The following is a 22,088-nucleotide window of genomic DNA, read 5'->3' as shown; positions in this document are numbered from 1 at the left end:
CAGATATTTAAATGTTAGCAATAATGTACTGAATTAACACAGTTGAGTAGGCATACAGGATGTAGAGTTACCTGTGAAAGACTGTTACCTGTGAAACACCTGGTTTGGGAGTGTGATCCAGATGGAAATGACAATGGTAGCTGAGCCTATTTTAAACAGGATTTGCTTGTTACTTTCCTGCAAAGTACTTATTTGACTGATAAGTGCATTGTAGTGCTTTTTTTTTTTTCATGATTTAAAAATCATTCATTTAAAAATAAAAATTACAAAGCAGAATTGGGGACTTGGGCATATATTGTGGTCTAAAAAAGATGCAGAACCACCTAATAACTGAGAAGGGATCCCTGCAAAGAGGAAACAGAAAATAATTTAGTCTTCTGATTCTTTATTTGTTGGGGCTGGAACACAACTTAGTCAATTTTTAAGACATTATAAACCTGTACTATGCTTCTAGAAATCAATAGCAACAACAATTTCGAAACTTCAGATACCATATCAGCATAACAGGCTGGCTAGGATGGCATTTGATTAACTTCCAAAATCCTCAGTTTAGCAGACTGAGCTTGTTGTACTCCTCACTGATTGCTTTTTTGTTGAAATGGCAGTTACAGTTCTATTGCCCTCTAAATAACTTTCCTTTTCTGAGGTCTGTAAATGCCTAGGTACAGATAAATTCAATCTGCCTTTCATGTTTTGATATTAATGTTGCAGAAAATTTTCTTAGAAACACATTTATATTTTCTTCAAAAAATAAGACCTTTTGGAATAATTGGGTCACTAACTGCAGTGGCTCTGTGATTTGTATCAAAAAACAAAAAAAAAATAAAATTTGTGTCTCTTTATATGTTAAAATAGAAACCTTTTGGCTTTCAGTGTTTAACCGTCTTTACTTCCATGAAGACTTTCAGCAGAAGAATGTTTCCTCTGATGTTTTTTTTATTCACCATTCTTGAGGCTCATGCATACTGATAAAGCCTGTGAAATGAGTGTTTTCTAGAGGAACTAAAGCTATCTACTTTCAAAGACTGACACACCAGGAAAAATGTGTGATGCATGACAATTGCTCAATTTCAGCTAAATCTAAGAATTTGAGGATTAAGCTGATAGGCTCAAACCCATAACCAAACTCAGACCCAGTGCTCTGAGTCATTACAGAGGATTTTAGTGTCCCAGTGAGAACCTAGAAAATGCCAGTGTGGCCTTTTTGTTCTCTCACCATGTTCTCACCTTTTGCTATTGCTTTGGTATCTGCACTAAGTTACTATTCTGATGCCTGTTCTCTCTGCACAGAACCAAGAAATGCTTGTTGCAAACAATGGGTGAACCCAATCCAGCACCTTCCACAAGCCATCCAAAGTCTGCTGAAGTCAGCCAAAATACAGGGAGGTAAAATAAGAGCTGCTTCACCAGAATTAGTGAAAATTACATTGGCAAAAATATTCAATAGAGGCTGAAATCAGTCTTCATATTTAAAGTGTTACTTCAGTTAAATCTGATGTTTCTTTAGCAGCCATAAGTTACAGAAGAAACTTGTGATCTTTTTGATAAGCCACTTTCACTTGCTCATGAAAAGAGACCTAGGTTTACTTCTGGGTGTTTGGCTGCCCTCCTTCCTGTACTGTACTCAGAGGTTAACTCTATGCTTGTAAATTTTAGGCTAGCAAAATCTGTGGAGCTGATTCTGGTTTACTTAAATAAAATAAATATAATAAATATCGGCCACTAGTACTGATCATTAGGGTCAATTGTGTTATATTGTTATATATGTGTTATAAATTAATCTCATTTAGGCAGGTATTTTGTTTACAGATCTGAGAGAATTTTGGCCTTATCTGACAGCACTATTTGCTTTTGAATGAATTTACAGGTGGATGGTTTTGGTGTTTTGTTGGGGTTTTTTATGTGTGGGTTTTTTTCTTTGCTTTTGTTTATGGGTTTGTTTTTTGTTTTGTTTCGTTTGTTTTTTGAACTGAATGCACAACTATTGCTTTTGACAATTGAAGCTGAGTCATTAAAATGAAATATTTTAATGTCTCAAAAATGTCAAGCACCATGACTATCTTATTCTTGCCTAAAAGCTTAAGATAAACACATAGTCCTGATTTAGGATTAAAAAGGAAAAAAAACCCCACACCAAACAACCCAAATGAATAATGAGTAATATATAATGATAAATCTACTGACAGTGAGTCAACAAACAGCAGTCCCTATTCCCACCAAAACAGAGAAAGCACCCAAGGTACTCTTTCAAAACACAAGTCTGCAGGAAGGTAGTGCATAAGCTTGACAGTAAGTGCTTAGAAAATTTCTAAAAAGCAGTAAAACATATTAAACAGTAATCAGAAATTATCAGGTATATAGCCAAGATGTCACCCATGGTAGTTTCCAAACAGACATAGCGCCAAACTTCCATGAGGCTGTAAATCCCATACACAAGCCAGTAAATAAGGTACCAGGACCCAAACTTCCTGATTCCCCGTTCTTTGCTTAAGAAAAAAAAAAAAAGGTTGCAAAATAGTTATATAATTAATTATATTATTTACATTATAAATGTTTTAATTGTTTTATGGGTTTGATTTTTTTTTTTAACTGGATACTATACTAAATCATATAGAGTAGATTCAGGGGAACAGAATCATAGAATAGTTTGGGTTGAAATGGACCTTCAAAGGTCATCTGGTCCAAACCCCCTGCAATGAGCAGGGACATCTTCAACTAGATCAGGTTTCTCAGAACAACATCTAGCCTGGCCTTGAATGTCTCGAGGGATGGAGCATCAGATGTGAAAGCTGAGGAAATGATATACTTCATTCATTTTACAGATATACAGTTGCACTCAGGGAAACCTAGTAGACACACAAAGTGAATGATAACAGTGCTTTCATTTTCTGCAGGTTCCTGTCTGATATATAGGGGATAGGATATAAATAATAATTCATAATAATTAGAAAAAATATGGTCTACTCAGTCAGGAATAACCTGGTTGAAACTCTTACCAACACTTAGGAAGTCTTCCTCTGAGAAATTGACTGCCAGGAAAAACGGGGAGGAGGAGCTGTTAGCAAGGCCTTTCCAATGACTCATACAACAGAGTCTGAACAACAAATGTGTCTACTGTGCTATTGAATATATTAAATATAGCAAAAGGGCATGTCAGAAAGTTTCTTACATTTTTTGATTTCATGATATGCCTTTACTACTTTCTCTACTTTTCCAGTCACAGGTTATTAGATTTACTGCAGCTTTGGAAGGTACAACACATTAGTATCTGTCAGGTATACTGCCACTAATGACTTTCTCAGCTTGCTCAAGTACAAACACCTTACACTGATATTTATCAAATGAACACAATTTTTTATCAATTCATTTGTCTTAGAAATGAAGAGTTTCATGTTTCCCCTGATACTGAAAGCAAGATTTCAATGAAGTCCAAAATGTTCAGTGCACTGGAAAGACTAAAGTTTGCTTCGTCTCAATGATATTCAAACTAATCTAAATGAGATTTCTGACACAACGTTGCTTCAGCCATTACCATTAATTAGAAGTTTTGTCCTTATTTTTTCTAAGTAGTACCCTGTATAAATGCACTCAGCAAGCTGCAAATTGTCACAGTAGCTATTGATCTTTTTTACATGCCTAATCAGCCTAATTCTGCTGATAGAAGAGTCAGTCTGATCTGCCCTGATGCTATTGACAGGAAAAGAATTATGCAAAAAGGCAATGAAAAATCCAGTTTAGTTGAAATAATGAGTTAAGTACTATTAATCCTATCACATATTCACATATTTGATCAATCTTGTTTTTTCAGATAAGCACAATTGGGCTTAAACTACATGAAATTAATCAGACAATTTTTTATTCCTGTTCTAGAGATCTCGTTCTCTGCTGAGTATTTTCACTGTTGAATTCTCATGCAAAATAATGTAAGTAAAGGAAGTTTCAATGTTTCATGCAGACTTGTTATTGAATTACTTTAATTTCCCTTTAGCTACATATAGCAGAGGTGTGACAGATGCACTTGACCCCTTATTAGTTCCAGCTCCACAGGAGATAAAGGCCTGAGCCATAGCTGTTCCAAGAACAACTTTAGTTTCAATCTGTTCTCTGAAAACCTACAAAGGAGCACAGGGTTGACACAGTAAGCATTGATGCATATGAGCTTGGAACACTGATCACACAATGAACGGAGTGACTTTTCCAAGAGAAGTTTATCAAGAAACAAGGAAAGCTGTGGGTACAAGGAGTATTGTGCACACCTTTCCCATCACATATAGTTTGACTAAAAGCCAGCCACTTTATTCCATAAATATGACAGCCTAAGTGAATCTTCTTTGAGCTCTCCTGGCTAAGCAACCTGGTTGTATGGCAGTGATTTCCCCTTGAGCTGGGACACATCTCAATGGTGCTCCTAAAGACAGGGAGACCTTTTACCAAAGGGAGACCTTTAGTAAACAATCTATATTGTGCATAATCTTGTAGTCCGGTACTGAATCTCATGACTTGGTAGCTTTGATTTTGACTTGGTAATTTTAACTTATGACTTAGTAACTTTGATTTTATCTTGGTAGTTTTGAGTCATTGTTCAAATAATTGTGGTGTACAGTAGTAAAGTGAACCCTGCCAATGAACTTTGTTAGGTTTCACTTTTACAACATCATATTAAAGACACTTTTGATAATACCTTTGATAATGGTCTTCACAGTGGTCTAAATCACCTACTCACAACAAGAAGATGTCTTTTAATAGTTTTAGTCAAAGTACTACTTTGTTCCGTTGATTTAAGTAGTACGTGCATAAGTTCCTACAAGAAAGATAACTATTATATCATAGTGGTTTTAGTTTTGTATAATGAAATTCAGTGCACCAGAGTATTATCCTGAATTCTATTTTTTTTTTTTTTTGCCTGTGTGCCTGTGACAGTTTCTGGTATTTGTGTTTAAAACATGATTTTCTATCAGATGCTAGAAATAAATCCGATGATAGACTGAAAACAGGCAGTGCAAAGGGAGAAAAGGAGAAGAGTAAGGAATGAAATACCCTAGAGAGGTAAATTTAACTGAAATATACTTAATAGAAAGGGGATTATAATTGCTGTTAAAGTAACTGCTGTAAATCTATCTTGTAACCAGCACTGGGCCTTTTTTACAGTCACTGTACCTTTTGTTTATGATACAATTTAATAAAAATGCTTCTCAAGACATCTCATTAATGAAACTCCCATCTAATGCTTGTGTGGCTTCATTATTTTTAGCATAGCTACACCAGCATAAAATCACAATGCTGCAGCTTCAAATTCCAGCCAGGCACTAACCAGAGTCTGATCTGAGTTATGACACCGTAAATCTATTGTATTTGAAATCAGTGGGATCACATGCTCTACCAGAAAACAGTTTGCTCTACTGAATGCTTAACTACTGAACCACTGCTATGCTATTATCATTATATTTATTATGAAAGGCTGACAGTTTGATAGAAACTATTATTCTCAGACAATGTAATATAGATGAGTGCTTGTGTATAACTCACTCCAATTAATTAGTTTGTTGTTATTTTATTAAGCATTAGCTGAAAGTGATTTTTTTTTTCCAAAATCTATACTTCAGGTTTTCAGCTAATTAATTGGATGCCATTTTTGTTATTTACAAGGGGATTGCAATGATAAATTACAGTCAATTTTGAGCCAGTGCTTCCTCAATGATTGATTAGTGCCATCTGAAACAAGTTCATAGAAGTCATATGAAATGCTCTAGGTTGTCCAACTGCTAAATCAGCAGCAGAAGAAAACCACCGCATGCGTTATTTCTGAAATGCTTTGTCTGCATGCTCTCAGCCACACCACACACTGCTAATACTACTTTTAGTGAGAAGATTTTTAGAGATGCTGAGGACAAGTTGCTTTTTAAATATCAAAATGTGTGTTGGACTGTGCTGCAAAGGTGATTTTTCTGCTCTCCACTCTGCAGCCACAGGAATAAGATGAGGTTATTTGCTTTCCTTCCCACTCCTTTCAATTTAAAGCCATGACAGGCACTTGAAAACTGCTTGATATCACTGATGACTTGAGTTCCAATGATTTGTGGCTTGTTTGTGATTTGTGTGTGAGGTGAATTTAGTAAACATGAAGATCTTTCTTCATTGGAGCTTGTTTCCTGTAAGGAAAAAAGTGAAGCTGTGTAGGTGTGTTGCTTTTTTCACAGCACTGTTAGGGTACAGTTCAAGCAATAAGAGCGGACACACACACTAGGAAGAAACACAAAGATTTTTAATTCACTGCAGCTAGAAACTGTTCAGTGAGAGGAGTGGATACTAGATCAGTAAAATCTGGGATAACCAGATACTTGGTTGGGGTTTTTTGTTGGGTTGGGTGTTTTTGTTGGGTTGTGGTTTTGTTTTTTTTTTTTTTTCTGGTTGGTATTTCTTTTATCTAGAAGGAGCAATGGAAACAGATCTGAAGTTTGCATCCACTCCAGATGGTCAGTTAAGTGACAGGAGTTGTAGAGTAAGCCCAGGAGCTATATTCCAAGCTAGTGATTACTTTATATATATATATATCTCTAAATATATTATTTCATGCTTGTACAAGGGGAAGCGGAAAGCCACCAGGTGGATGAGAAGCAGATGGCACCTATTACTGAACAAGTTGAAGTCAGCTATTTGACAAATCTGTAAGTATCTGGATCATATATCTGAAATCACCATTTAAAGAACTCCTCAGTATGTCAATGCAGCAAAAGTCTCTGGGTATTTGTCTAAAAAGCCTCAAGCTGGAGTGTCTGCAGCACTGGAGACACTGAGACACATTTGTGAGCAAACAGTTGATACAGAAGACACCCAGGAGGTGATATTTGATGAGCGCAGCAGATACTTCAAATACAGCAGTCTTGAATTAGAGTTCAGATGGGCAATCAAGTTATTGTGGCCTGAAACTTTTTCACACTTCAGCTGAGCTATAATGACTATTTGTGGGCGTGTCTGTAGTCCTTTGAAAATTACAGTGCAGGGACCAAAAACATCCTTATCTAAATGGTGGATGAAGAAGGTGTGCAGCTGTTGAATGTGGTACGGCTTTGTGTGTGCAGCCAGGCAGGTAAATGAAGAGGCTTAAGCACCCTTAAATCCATGCCTGACTTAGCTCAGGCAACAGGCTAAACTACTTCTCATTTCTTCACAGTTGGTCTTGGCTGAAAGCCTGCATGGGGACAGCTGCTGTTGCTCAGTTAATGTGCAGTTAACCTGTTCCTCCAAATAGCATATGAACTTAGAGAACTGTTCCTACCACCTAAACCCACATCATACATCCTGCATAGTCATTTCCTTTGAAAGTTAGATTTAAATATCAAGAAATATACTTTTGAGTCCTCTGGTCCAGAGATGCAGACCCACATACACAGATCCAGAGTCTCCATTCTGGCAGCATCTGGACTCTGGCAGAGGGTCTGTCCTTAATGAACACTTCCCTTTACTGACAGCCTTAGGGCTCATCACAGGGGAAACAAAAAAAAAAAGATAACAGTATTGTGTTCACCAAAACGAGTCCTGCAGCAGGTTCTTGGCAAATGGCTAGGCAGAAGATTTACAGCTAAATATGGAACACTGAGAAAAAGGTTAAGCTCTAAGTTTAAGTCATGTTCCTCTTTTCTAATAATATTTTTCAGACTTGTGGATTCACAACTAATTTTGATGCTCAAGTGACTTCAGAACATTAGTTGTGCCCACTTCAAATTTTCTTCTATTTGCTCTGCTGCTCTTAGTGGTGAAAGAAAAGATTTTTTTTCCATCATCACCCTAAATCCCTTTACCTTCATATTTGGAAAATATTATAGCTTTCATTAAAAAATACACTTTGGAGGGGTGTTTCTTATTCTGAGTATTCTGGTTATGATTTCACACATGGAAAGTTTGTCCGAATTGTTTCATATTTGACACTCTTTATGCTTAAAAGAACAGTGTTAAAAGTAAAACACTCATTTTTTCCTCAAATGAGTTGCAAGTGGCTTCATTCCAGATTATCACATTTGGTATTAGTCAGCTCTTTTTCTTAAATAACCTAGTTTTTGTAAAACAGGAGAACATCTGTTAGGACTTTTTGTCTTATAGCAAGCTTACCTATCATCTATTTTACTTTTCACAAAACAGAGGGTGATGCCAGATAGCAGGGCACAAAATGGGTAGAGGCAGATTGAAATTCCAAGTATTCCTACTGGAATTCATTATATATTTGACAGTATTCTGGTTGACTTTCCAGTCATACAGCTGTCAGTGGTTGGAGTAGAAAGTAAAAGTTACAGGAACTGGCCATTATATCTGTATAAATATATGTAAGTATAAGTGAAAACTAGTCTAAATTACAATATGCATCACAAACTACCTGCTTCTGATTTTAACAGTACTGGCCAATGCTGCCAAGAGTTTGGGTAGAAACTGTAGGACAAAGATACATAGTTCAATTTATAATAGCTCTCTGTGGGAAACACCCATTGCCTGAGATTTCTTTGAAGTAATCCTTAGTAGCGCAATCCTTTATCCCATCCATAGCAGGTTTCCATTCACTGATCTCCCTAGGCTTTGCAAAAGAAAGTGTAGATATCTGATCATAGCAGGGATGAGGTGAAGTGGCCTCTTCCAAAGCTTGAGGAATATGGCAAAGGAGAATGAAAAGCATAAGGAATTGACATTAGTGACAGTCTTGGTTCTGAGCTTTTAAGTCTACAGTATTGCCAGCTTCTTGGCTAGAGGGTCCCTTCCACCAGGGAAGGTGAAATGCATGAGGCTGACTGGCTCCACTGCCCTGGCACTGGTACTGGCTGCACCTGACCAAGAAAATGCATGTAAGTGCTCTTCCTCAGCCTTTCCTTGCTACCACCATGTCAGGGTTGGAGGTATCATTCATGAGTACTGAAGTGCAAGGCAGAGGACACCACTCTCCATGTGCAGTGACCCACCTCCTTGTAGAACCCAAGGGGCTCAGTAATGGCATGCAGGGAAACTGAAGCTGGTTCTCCCCCATGCTTTAGATATATGGCTCAGACCTCTTTGTCTTTGGAACTGTGTCTGCAATACACTGTACTTAACTGATTCCATAACATAAATGTTGGAAAAGCTTTTTAACTTGGAAGCATTGGTGTGCAAATGTGGCTGTGCCAATTCCAGACTTTCACTGCTAATGAGTCTTCCCATGCTGCTTGCTTTTCAGAAACTTTCCTGCTTAGGCCTTTGATAGATGAAAAATTTCTTCTGTAGATATATGCTGAATATGTCATACCCACAGCGTAAAATGACAGCACTGAACAGTTAGAGGCTAATATACTGTTAGTTAACTTCCCCACTTAGTCATCTGCAGCATGGAGTCTGACATCTAATTAGTGCAAAACCCACCAGTTTTGTAAAACTATCTTCAACCCCTATTGTTAATGTCACTTCAGCAGGTATTAGCCATGGTGGATTATTATATTTACAACTATGTGTTCATTACTAAATTTCAACTTCTTACAAAATCGGAGTGGCAGCTTCTTACAGAAGTCCCTCATATCTGTACAGGAGAACCTGATCCTTTGAGAAGAAGTGATACTGTCATCCATTCTACATGCATGTTAAAAGATGAGGGGATTCAGGTTGTGCTAGCTTCTTCTAGTCATAATGCTATTCAGGATTTATAAATTCAAGAGGGCCTTGTGCTGGTTAAAGGGACACAATCCCTCAAATTAGCAGTAGGTTTAAAATGTGTTTACAGTAAGAGGTATAAATCACTGTTTAATCACGTGCCTTGTTACTCCAGACTCGGTGTTGGTTCAGCTCTGCCCATTACTGACTGACTTCTGTTGGCTTCACTGAATGATTTTTACAGTGCACACATGATTAACTGTGTGTTAAAAAACAAGCAGGTACAATAACACTGAGCAACAGAAGTGATTTCTGCTCACAGCAGAATATGAAAGACAGGAAGAGAGGGAGAGTATTATATTCTAAACCAATGTGACTGACCCATGCTTACTTGGAATGAATGAATGAATAAGTATAAATCTGACTTTCCAAATATTTTTTTAGTGTTGCTCTAGAAGAACTTGGAAGTCTGTCAACATGATGGGCATTTCATGAAAGGCGCAGTCTCAGGCTAAAAGCTCAAATATTTCTTAGCCAAATGTTTCTTAAGAAAAAAGCCTTCTGTCAAAAAAATCTGTAGCTGCCACCACAGCCTACAGAAGATATACGTGAAAGACAGGGACTGGGAATCATGGGGGGGGCACATGTTTTCTAATGAGAAAGTTCTGCATTCTAGAATCTTCTTTAATTTTGAAATGCTCCAGCTAGAATAAAAAATACCAGAATGTTTTCCTTTCTCTATCTACATTTTAGTAAATATAGAATAATAAATGTAAACCAATTTAAAGTATATTCAATTTCCTTCCTAAAATCACCAAGTGTTGTAAAATATATTTTTCTTACTTATTATCAAAGGGACCTATGCTTAATTGATGCTACAGTGTATTAAGAATGTAGGATTTGGCTCTAGTGAATCACAGTGCTGTTGTGAGTTTATTTTTTTAACCCACACTGTTGTTTCTCTGTGGTTACTTGTAGCAACTGCATAGACAGATATAATCATGGCATGATTATTCCTTACCAGCTCATTGCTGCCATCCTCATCAAAATCCTCCTCTATCCCATCAGTCATATCTTCTCCATCCCCATCTGCATCTGGCCCTCCTTCAATTGGCTCTTCCGTAGAATTATCTGCATTCTCTGATATGCATTCCTCTTGAATCAAATCAGCATTATCTTCCATTTGTTTCTTTTGAGCTTCTGTAAGGAAAACATACTCTATAGAGATTCAGTAACCTTCCCTACTGGTGGCAAAGAAAAGTGCTCTGAGGAAGAAACCTATGCTTCCCCTCTCCAGATGTGCTAGCTTTGTAAAATTCAGTGTGTTAATATCTACCAGGCAAATATGATAAACCCCCTTGTTTAAAAAAAATAATGCACAAGTCAATCTAGGGCAAACATGCTCATCTGTCCCATGCAGTAGCTGAAGGTGTGATTTCCCAGTGGATCCAGCTTTCTGATTTTCTGGACTTTGCCTTGGGAATTCAATTGGCATAGTCACTATATATTTATTTATTTGCAGCCAATGAGAAGTACATAAATCTCTATGCTCTGAGAAGTGGAAGGATGTTAATTTCCAATAAGTGAACAAAGATTTGCACAAATTTATTGTGAATATGTCTCAACAACCACACAAATCAAATCCTTCTAGACAACTGAACATATTTTTTATATTTTACATATGGACTAAAGTAGCTGTTTCTCCTTGCTGGTATAATGTGCTGAGGTAAATGGAGAATGCCCCTTCCAATTACACAACTATAGGCTTCCTATAATTTCTGCAAGGCAGTGAAAAAGAAGACCATTTCTGTGGAGGCCCAGAGGATCTGTTCCACTTGGTTTAGCTCAGATAGCTGCATTGTTGTGAATATGCATTGTAAGACTCCTGGATACGCTGAGGAATTTCATCCAGCCAGCAGAAATCCAGAGGATTGAGGGAGGAATGACAGACACAGTGGCCAGAAGAATGGTTTGAGGGATCAGTCTTACACATATCAGGAGTTAGATGAAGAGCTTTATGTACTCAAAGTGAATACGGGCCAGAGAATTGGTTGCATGTAGGTGAAATAGCAATGTCTTTTCAGTCTGAGAGTGACAATATCTGTCAATAATCAAATTTCTAGAACAAAACCATATATTTCTTTGTTAGATTAACTGTTTTATAATGCTAGTAGTACATCACCTATCTTGTTGGACAGCCAATGAATCTGCAGATTCCCTGAGAAGCTCTATATTTTTTAGTTCTATGAATATATTATTATTTTACTATTTATTATTACCAACTGCACATAATATTCAAATTTGGTCATACTTTTTTTTTTATCATAGTCTTAAACCAAGAAGTTTGCTTTCCCTTCTGCCTGTGCACAATTATTTTGCAACTTACTTTCACTTCTTCAGTCTGTTAGTCTTTAGCACCTTGTTTTCAAATTCATTAGCTGAAGACATAGAACAATTGAGCTTTTATCCCTTAGTCACATAATTTCTTCAGAAAGATTCTTGGACTTAAAGAATAAAACTAATCTTAGATAACTGCTTCAACAGTAGTCACACACAGTAGCAGAAGATTCTGTGTCCATGGAGCCTCATAATCTATGTGTAAGGTGATCTATAAAATACCATACTACTTATAAATTATCATGTTACTTGTCTTACTGCACAAGGAAATGTGGATGGAATCAGCTATGTCTATGTCCTGCCACACCACCTTCTGCTTCAAGTCAATTTTGAGATTAACCCATCTGTGGCAGTGACACACTGACTCAACTTTGGTCAAAGCTTTCAAAAAAGGTTCCTGAAATTATGGACTTAATACTTTCAAAGGGAAAACTTTTAGGATACAACTGCTAAAAAATCAGGTCACTCAGTTAATTTTCTGAATGAGAACATGCACTGGCTTCTTCAGAAGAGTATCAAATACAGGCTCAGCATTTAACTCTCGGGCTCTTCTGAGAAGCTAACTCTGTGATTTTACCTTTCAGCATCCAGCTCTGATATTACAGGGAGAATATTTTCCTTTAATAGTGGTTGGTTTTTTGTTGTTTTTTTTTTTTTGTTTGTTTGTTTGTTTTTTTTCACATCAGAGCACCTTCTTATCCCTGGGTTCGTAATTCAGATTTTTACAAAGTAGCTATTCCTGAAGTTTCCCTATATAGAGGAAATCCTTTTGTCTATCGCCCCCTACTAGAGTGGTCACTTAATACTAAAAGATAAAACACCAGCTATAAGAAGTTTTCACACAGCTGTAGAACAGTAACCAACGTATGCAGTGAACTTGTCCTGCTTGTCTGATTAATGTATCACATTCTTCCAAATGTATAACTTTTAAGATTAATAATTAAATAGTATTTCTGAAAGAGATGCAAACTTAAAAACGAAAAGGGCAAGATTATGTCTCAGTTTTTTGTTGTAAATGAGACATAGATCCTCTCTCTGATCCCAGTCTAATGAGGTCACACCTTCTGGCAGAGGAAAGTAATAATATTGTGAAATCATAGAGAAGGAACAAAATCATCACATGTCTGACACCATAAATGAAATAGTTTATCTACTAATGTAGCTTTCTCTTTAAGCTGAGGAAGCAACCATCTGCAGACTTATCACCCAGGCTGCATAACCCTCTTTATCAGCTCAAGAGATGTAAATGAGGATCCACGCTTACAGGTCACTCTGAGTCTTTTTTTCTTCTCATACCCTCTGATAGGAAAAGAAATATGGGGGACCGGTTCTGCACCTGATGTTTTAAAACATCAACAATTTGAAACCAGTTTTTAATCTCTGGGGATATTATTCAATGCTTGTCTTCAAAAGGCATAATAGTATGATTCAATACAAACCAAGTTTTCCCTCTTTGAGCTGATTTCTATTTAAATGAGTTCAATATAGTCCTTTAGCAAAAATGAAAATTGGATATCAAAGTACAATAAGATGCAGCTTGTTTTGCATAGTAATGGATTTTATATAAAAGCTACCTGAAGTAGTGATTCACCATCTCAGAGCATTTCAGTGTGCAAGTGATTCAAAGGACTGCCTTGCAATTACATCTTCACTGATTATACCAACTTTTATCTAACTTGCATAAAGTACAAAACAAAATATAATGAATACGTATTGTGCATGGTTTTCCTGAAAGAGATAATCACATTCTGTACTAATAGTTTACCTTAGACTTGCAAAAAAGCACTCACCTTATTTTATGGGATAAACTATAACAGCTGAGGTATTGGTTCTTGTCTACCAACTTAGAAAATGATTGTAAATCATGAGCTGGTTTTGGTTTTCTGTTTTGTTTTGCTTGTGATTTTTTTTTACTTGTTTGCTTATTTGAGTTTTTTTATTTGTTAACCACAAAATATTTTTCTGTAGTGTTCTGCCCTAGGAAGATGTTCATTAGAGTTACTTCTAAATGTGAGAGAAGGTTCAGAGAGGTACTTCCACAATAGATCAGGAAATAGGGCAGGCACTTGGGAACAGGAGGGATTCAGATCTAAATATCTATTTTGCCTTCACCATATTCAAGAACCTAAACTGCTAATTCCCACAAATGTCTTAGATAGTCTTGATGGAACTCTCTTTATGTGTCCTGTTTGGTCTTTCTGGCTTATCACATATCACATAATTCAGTGTGATATCACATATAACATATATCACATAACTTATGTGATGTTATCACATAACTGATTTGAGTTATGCAGGGGACACAAATCTGATGTTCAGACACCCAGGCGGCTGTGGATTATGAGGCAGAATTTCCTTCACATATTTCACACAGAATACATAAAAAGTTTTCATCAGGGAATGAAGGGAGAAAAAAAAGAAGCTTTGAGATTTTTCATGAAAAAAGGCCTCCATTTCCCAGCTAACTCTCATCAAAATCACCTTGCTAGTACACAGCTCCTGTACAGGGATATACAGTGATTTATAAGGAAATAACTAAAGAAATACCATAGACAGTGGTAAGAACTGAGATTGTTTTCTATATATACTGTGGTGAAAATACAAACTCATAAATCCCTTGTAAGTGCTCAGCAGAGCTTTAAAGCATTGCCAGGTGAGATCATTCATCTAACAAAATGACTGCTGTAATCATAGAAAAGCTGACCATGACGTTGCTGGTTTTATAGAGATGCCACAGCTTCACACAACAGTTTGGGCTGGAAGGGATCTCTGGAGTCTTCAAGTCCAACCGCTCTTCAAAGCAGGGCCAAACTCAAAAGTTTGGTCTAAGTCCATGTTGTTTTGGAGTTTTGAATGCTTCCAAGGATGGAACAGCCACTTTCTCTCTGGGAAACCTGCTATACTGCTTAGTTGCACTTCTTTTCCTTATATGAAACAGGAATTTCCCTTGCTGCAACTTGTGATTATTGCCCAGGCAATAATTCCTGATACAGACCATTTTACAATTCTGAATGTGGATAGCACAACATCCCCAGAGTAAATAACCTTTAACTTAAATCTCTCCAGTCATTTTTTTTAGCCATATTTTGTTTCCAGAACATCTACTAAGAACTTTTATTTCCTTTTTTTTTTTTTAATTTTCCTACTGCACAATAGAAAACAATTCCTGAAATTATGTTGCATGCTCTGTGAATAATATCAGTTTATCCTCCCAGTAGTTCTACCTGAGAATTAATTTACCTTGCTTTAGACCTCCATTATGTAACAAAATTTCTGGAAGGATTGCATTCTCTCTGGTCTGTCTGTTTGACTAATAACTAGGCTCTAATTTAATTCATTTGACTACAAATTGCTTTCACCTACCTGCTTCAGCTTTTTGCTGCTTTTCAATCTTTTCCAGTCTCCCTAGCAAGGAGTCAATTTTTGTTTTGATTTGGGTTAATTCCTTCTTGATTGTTTGCAACTCATCTGATTTCACTGTGGAAAGAGAGCAAAGATGTAAAACATGAAATAAACTATATTTGTAGTCCCTCCTGAACAAAACATGTTTCTTTTCTTTCCTCTGTAGTACCCAAAATCTACTGTCTCATTTCTGTTAGTATTGTTACAGATTTAACTTTTAAAATGAGCAGTGTTAGTTAAAAATGGTGAATCCTAGGAAATCACAGAGTTCTAAGTCCTAATGGCAAGAGATTATCTGAGGTATATTGCTTTGTAATAAGTATTTCAGGCAAAATGTCTCAAGGGCATTCTTAGTATTTCCAAGTAGCTGTTACTGAAAAACAGCATATAATGAAAGAACGATTCAAATATGACAGACAGTTCACAATCTTGCAATGCTATTTTGCTGGACTATTTTGTAATAACAGAGACAATAATAAAAAGTTCCCTCACAGTAGCAGTAGTTCTTTTTCAACAAGTGTGAATGGTAACATAAATCCTAGGGCGGCCAGGGATGCAATATTATGTTCCAGTCAACAGCTTTATTGCAATAGGTTTTAAGTATTATTGCTTCAAAAGCTTTCAGTTCTGGTAATTTCTTGTACTTTTCCCAGCTATGAATATCATATAAAAATATTTATTTTTATGATCACATCCAGTGACATGGAGGCATTGACTATAAATGAAGTGCTGAAGTTTCCAAATCTGTGTTGTGCTGCATTGTATTACTCTTTAATTTATTTGCATTATTGCTCTTTCATTGTCTAACACTAGAAGGAGGCCCTGACTTGGTGGTATTTTGTCTTCAGAAGAAACAGCACTGCAGTCCTCATGAATGACCTTATGACATGATCAAGATATATTTTTATGCTCAGAAGATGGTCCAAACAAATCCACTTGCCCTGTCTGTGCTAACATATAATGTTGAAAAGTCCCAGGGGAGAAAATGTGAAACCTGTGCTAGCATGGGAGATTAAAGTAATTTGTAAAGGTCAAGAGTAGGTAACACAACTGTCACTCCTACAACTCTTTTAGGAAGAACTGGGCCATCACCTTAAACTGCGAGGGACTGGCAATGGAAGAGCACTGGGTAGTGTTACTCCTCCATCCTTACCACTGCTGAAGGAGGATGTGCATCGACTTGGTGTGTATATCCAGAGCCTGGGAAAAGGGATGTTCTGCCTTAGAAAAGGACATGTTCCTTTTCTGTCCAAAGGGTCTCCTGGTTGTAACTTGCCATATCAGTCCTGTTTATTAATTCTTGGGCATGTGCCTCATCATGGTGTCTCGTGGGTATTTTTTATCAGATAGTCAAAATCTTATGATGAAGTGTGCAGGCAAGTTACTTTATGCTTCAGTGATAGTAAATGAGTATGCATTTGCATCAAAATCAGCCTTCTTGCAAACATGGAGCACATTCACTGAGGTTGAAACCAAGGCTTTTTATCTTAGAGTTTGGACTGTGTGCATTATTGTTATAACAATTCAGCTAAAAGCAGTAAGTTGCTACATGGCCATCATATTTGAAAAATCATGGCAGTCAGGTGAAGTTCCCGACAACTGGAAAAAGGGAAATATAACCCCCATTTTCAAGAAGGGGAAAATGAATGACCCGGGGAATTACAGACCTCTGTGCCTGGAAAAATCTTGGAGCAGATTCTCCTGCAAGGCATGCTAAGGCACATGAAAAGCAAAAAGGTGCTTGGTGACAGCCAGCATAGCTTCACTAAGGGGAAATCCTGCCTGACCAATTTGGTGGCCTTTTATGATGGGGCTACAGAACTGAGGGACAGGGGTAGAGCAGTGGATGTCATCCACCTGGATTTGTGTAAAGTGTTCGACACTGTCCCACACGACATTCTTGTCTCTAAATTGGAGAGACATCAATCTGATGGATGGACCACTTGGTGGATAAAGAACTGGCTGGATGGTGGCACACAAAGAGTTGTGGTCAATGGCTCAATGTCCGGCTGGAGACCAGTCACGAGTGGTGTCCCTCAGGGATCGGTCTTGGGACTGGTCTTCTTCAACATCTTTGTCGCTGACATGGACAGAGGGATTGAGTGCGCCCTCAGCAAGTTTGCCAATGACACCAAGCTGTGTGGTTTGGTTGATACGCTGGAGGAAAGGAATGCAATCCAGAGGGACCTTGACACACTTGTGAGGTGGGCTGATGCCAACCTCATGAAATTTAACCATGCCAAGTGCAAGGTCCTACACCTGGGTCAGAGCAATCCCAGGCACAGCTACAGGCTGGGCAGAGAGGGGATTCAGAGCAGCCCTGCGGATAAGGACTTGGGGGTGCTGGTCGATGAGAAAATGAACATGAGCTGGCAGTGTGTGCTTGCAGCCCAGAAAGCCAACCGTATCCTGGGCTGCACCAAAAGGAGTGTGACCAGCAGGTCGAAGGAGGTGATCCTGCCCATTTATTCTGCTCTCGTGAGACCTCACTTGGAGTATTGTGTGCCGTTCTGGTGTCCTTAACGGAAAAAGGACATGGAACTGTTGGAACAAGTCCAGAGAAGGGCCACGAGAATGATCAGGGGACTGGAGCACCTCCCATATGAAGATAGGCTGAGAAAGTTGGGCCTGTTCAGCCTGGAGAAGAGAAGGCTGCATGGAGACCTCAGAGCAGCCTTCCAGTATCTGAAGGGGGCCTATAGGGATGCTGGGGATGGACTCTTCATTAGGGACTGTAGTGATAGGACAAGGGCTAATGGGTTAAAACTTAAACAGGGGAAGTTTAGATTGGATATAAGGAGGAAATTCTTTCCTGTTAGGGTGGTGAGGCACTGGAATGGGTTGTCCAGGGAGGTTGTGAATGCTTCATCCCTGGCAGTGTTCAAGGCCAGGATGGACGAGGCCTTGGTTGATATGGTTTAGAGCGAGGTGTCCCTGCCCATGGCAGGGGGGTTGGAAGTTGATGATCTTAAGGTCCTTTCCAACCCTAACTATTCTATTATTCTTTGTGGTAATGAACTTCTTAATTATGTGCTTATATTAAGAAATTGTATATCTCACACTGTCATAATCTGAAACCTCTGGTATATTAAATGAATGGTAGGAATTAAAGAACTAAGCTTAAAAGTAACCTTAGTGCTAGACCTTTATATGCTGTACAGTACTTGATGTTATTATTCTGTATATTTATAGAGCAAGGCTTTAAACTGTTCTTAGAGAAATAACGGGTCACTGTCCAATCCACCAGATCTGTAACAAAACTCTAAGATTCTGACAACTGTATATTTAGAAGGTTACTGCTTCCCCAGGGGCACTGGCTTGTCCATGCTGGTTTAGCAAGGCAATGCAGATAACAGGGTGAAATAGCATGAATCTGTCCAACGAAGAATGCTAAGTGTTTGCTCCAATCCACTATGAAGCCAGTCGGCAACACGTTCTGTGTGGCCAAGCTGTTATGTTAGAGGTGCTCCCTTGAAAGACAAATAGCAGGCTTGCCAAAGGTAAAAGATCAAAAGTGAGAAGTGACACTGAAAGGACCTAATGGTATTTGTTCCCAGTTTAGAAAGCAAAGCAGAAAACATTTGCACTTCTGAGATTGATAGTGAAAAAGGCATATACATAGGATTACTGTTCAACTGAGGTCAAACCTGCTTCACAAGGGTTTCCCTGTGGTGTCTCAGTGAGGAATCAGTTTAGAAAGAAGACTGTATCAGAGGGAACACGGGCACAACAGTGAGGATTCAATAACAAACAAAGATTCTATAAATGACTGAGGAGCCTTATTGCTACCTTGCAAAATTCCCCTATGCCAAAACCTTTCCATCAAGCTGTGGCAACTGAACGTGTAACTTATCGTTCACATTTAATGAGGTGATTCCATCATACAGTCAGTCACTTCAAGTTAATACTAAAAAGAACTGAAAGAAAAAAAGGGAAAAATTCCAACAAATCTACAGAAGTTAAAAATTTTCACCCTGTTTCCAACGTTGTGATGAAGTAATTTTTTAAGTTGCTCATTGTCTTAACTTGCAGGAATTTTTAGAGAAATTCCACTCTCAGTTATATTGTAGGTATTTTCTGTAGTAATCAGCAATTATTAAAGACAAATTATGAAGTGTCCTGATGGGCAAAATATACCTTTGTGACAAAGAAGTCTGTCAGCATCCAAGGCTGCATTAGGAAGAGTGTTGCCAGCAGATTGTCATGGTTTAACCATATGTGGCAACTAAGCAATACACAGATGCTTCCTCACTCCCTAAACTCACCTCCCTCCCCCGCCCCAGCAGGATGGCGAGAAGAGAATTGGAACAGGAAAAGTGAGAAAACTTGAAGGTTGAGATAAGAAGAGTTTAATAGTTGAAATATACTACTACTACTACTGCTATTATTACTATTGATAACTAGAATAATGTAACGAAAAGAAAATAACAGAGAGAAATAAACCCAAAGAAAAACAACTGATGCCAGTGGAATATGTTGCTCACCACCAACTGATCAATGCCCAGCTAGTCCTTGAGCAGCAGCCCCTAGCCAACCTCCCCACTAGTTTATTGTTGAGCAAGATGCCATATGGGATGGGATGTTTCTTTGGTCAATCTGTGTCAACTCTCCCAGCTGTCCCCCTTCCAAAATTTTGTGCACTCCCAGCCTGCTCATTGGCAGGGTGCTATGAGGAGTAGAGGAGGAACTTGATTCTGTGTAAGCACTGCTCAGCAATAACTGAAATACCTGTGAGTTATCAATACTTTTTTTCCAGCATGAATCCAAAACATAGCCCCATACTAGCTACTATGTGGAATATTAATTCTTCCCCAGCTCAAACCAGCACAACCCTCAATACAGCACTTCTGAGGCAACATCTGGAGCACTGTGTCCCTGGTACAAGAAGGAATGAAGACAAAGTCAGACTCTTTTCAATAGTGACCCACTACCACATGAAAGATAATTGGCACAAATTAAAGCATAGGAAATTCCATCTAAACACAAGAGAAAGCTGCTTCATCTTTTTTTTTTCCCTGTGTGGGGGGTCAAATGCTTGCACGGGTCACGCAGAGAGGCTGTGGAGTTTCAACCTGTAGAGATATTCAAAAGCTGCCTGAGTACAACCCTGTTAAACTTGCTGTAGATGGTCCTGCTTAGGCAGGGCAGTTGGACCAGGTGAACTCCAGAGGTCCCTTCCGAACTTGACCATTCTGTGATTCTGTGATAGAAAGCTTGGGAAGAACTTTAGGCTATTTCTGACAAAGTCAAATGTAAAAACTGTATGTACTGTACTTCAAGTGTCCTCCTTTGAGTATATAAATTCTCCTTTAAAATATCACAGATTTCTTTTTCTTCAGGCAAGAAATAAAGCAATTGATAAACATGAAAGCAAATCTGCATGAGTCCAAATATCTGTTCATCTGCTTTTGAGTAATAGAATAGAAAAAAAAAAAAAAAAAGTAGCTTACTGCATTTTTTTTTCCTATTAGCAGATAAGCAAAAGCCAGCAGGTGACAGAAATGCACATGTTGGAAATGAAAGAAATTACTAATGAAATTTCCCAAACACTGGCATCAAAATGGCTAAATATCTTCAACAAATATTTTTTACTTTGGCGCCAGAAAGTAAACAAACAGGTTAATTTTGCTGATGACATGAAATTGGAAGGTATCATCTATTCAAAGTGAACTGGAATGCAAGGAGGGGTTAGGTGATTTTAAGGCTTGCTACCACTGAAAAAAGATGCAATGTAATTGCACTGAAAAAATGTCCCACACTTGACTAACAGAAGAACTCCTACTCTTAACATTGAAGCTGCTCAGCAAAAAAAGACAGTGACAGAATTATCCTTGGCTGTAGCTGTAATCTCAGATTGACAACAGGCTACACTATAATATAGCCATAAGAAAATGCAGTGTTATGATGTCTCAAATGATGTATGGCTAAAGATGAAGCAGTACAATGACATTTTACAAAGACCTGGAGATATCTGCATCTGGAGTAATGCATACAGGTTGAACCACTGAATTCTGTTGGTGTGGGGAGTGGGGTCACAAAGATGAGTATAAGAATGGAAAGCCTGTAGTGTGACAGAAGAGTTTTGCTTGTTTGCCTGAGATAAAAGAAGGCAAAAGGAAACATAATTTTAAAGCTAAAGCAGTGTTGGCACAACAAACGAATATGAACAAACAGTAAAAAAATTTAAGCAGGAAATTAAAGAAACAGAGACAAAAAACAAACCCTAACTAGCTTTAAATTGGAGTTTAAAGGATTAGATGATGTGCCTACTTGCAACAGTAATGAATTAGAATCAGTGACCCTTTCCAGCCCTCTGCTGGGAGTGAAAGGGCCTTCCAGAATGCATCCTTCATTGAAGCATGTAGCACCAGAGGAGACAAACCGCATCTGGCTCAAACCAAGAGATTTAAAATTGAGGTCAATCACATTTTTAGAAATGAAAGGGCTAGTGTTGAATTACAGCTATATTTGTGAAATGTTTTTTGCCGTAACTACAAATTGATTCATCCACAAAGCATGATTTAGGTTTTTTTAAATGTCATGTATTTTTGCCTAAACCTTCATGTTTAATATAAAATATTTTATCATATTACATTACTTTAGATTTCACTGAAAAATGGGTTAGCTAATGAAGTTAAATTTAAATGAGTCAGAATGAATCAATTTAAAGGCACAGTTCAGGACATATT

At 37.8% G+C, this 22,088-nt stretch overlaps 1 protein-coding gene across 7 annotated transcripts in view; it reads right to left on the bottom strand.

Annotated features, from left to right (window-relative positions):
• RALYL (RALY RNA binding protein like) overlaps positions 1 to 22,088 on the bottom strand; it is a 409,831-nt gene that overhangs the window by 25,834 nt on the left and 361,909 nt on the right. For 5 of the 7 annotated variants that reach the window (XM_061343014.1, XM_061343015.1, XM_061343013.1 and 2 more), the window contains 2 exons: positions 15,361 to 15,474; positions 10,622 to 10,800 (listed from right to left, as the gene is read on the bottom strand). In XM_061343014.1, the coding sequence (XP_061198998.1) occupies positions 10,622 to 10,800; positions 15,361 to 15,474 (293 nt within the window). The remainder of the gene's footprint in view (positions 1 to 10,621; positions 10,801 to 15,360; positions 15,475 to 22,088) is intronic. The other 2 variants (XM_061343016.1, XM_061343017.1) reach the window with 1 other exon arrangement.

This window comes from Neopsephotus bourkii, unplaced genomic scaffold (assembly GCF_033783945.1).
Source record: "Neopsephotus bourkii isolate Nb327-2 ecotype Australia unplaced genomic scaffold, CSIRO-AGI_Nbou_v1 NB_1820, whole genome shotgun sequence".
Taxonomy (NCBI): Eukaryota; Metazoa; Chordata; class Aves; order Psittaciformes; family Psittacidae; genus Neopsephotus; species Neopsephotus bourkii.
Note: the sequence above shows the minus strand (reverse complement) of the source record. Positions and strands in the feature narration are given on the sequence as shown.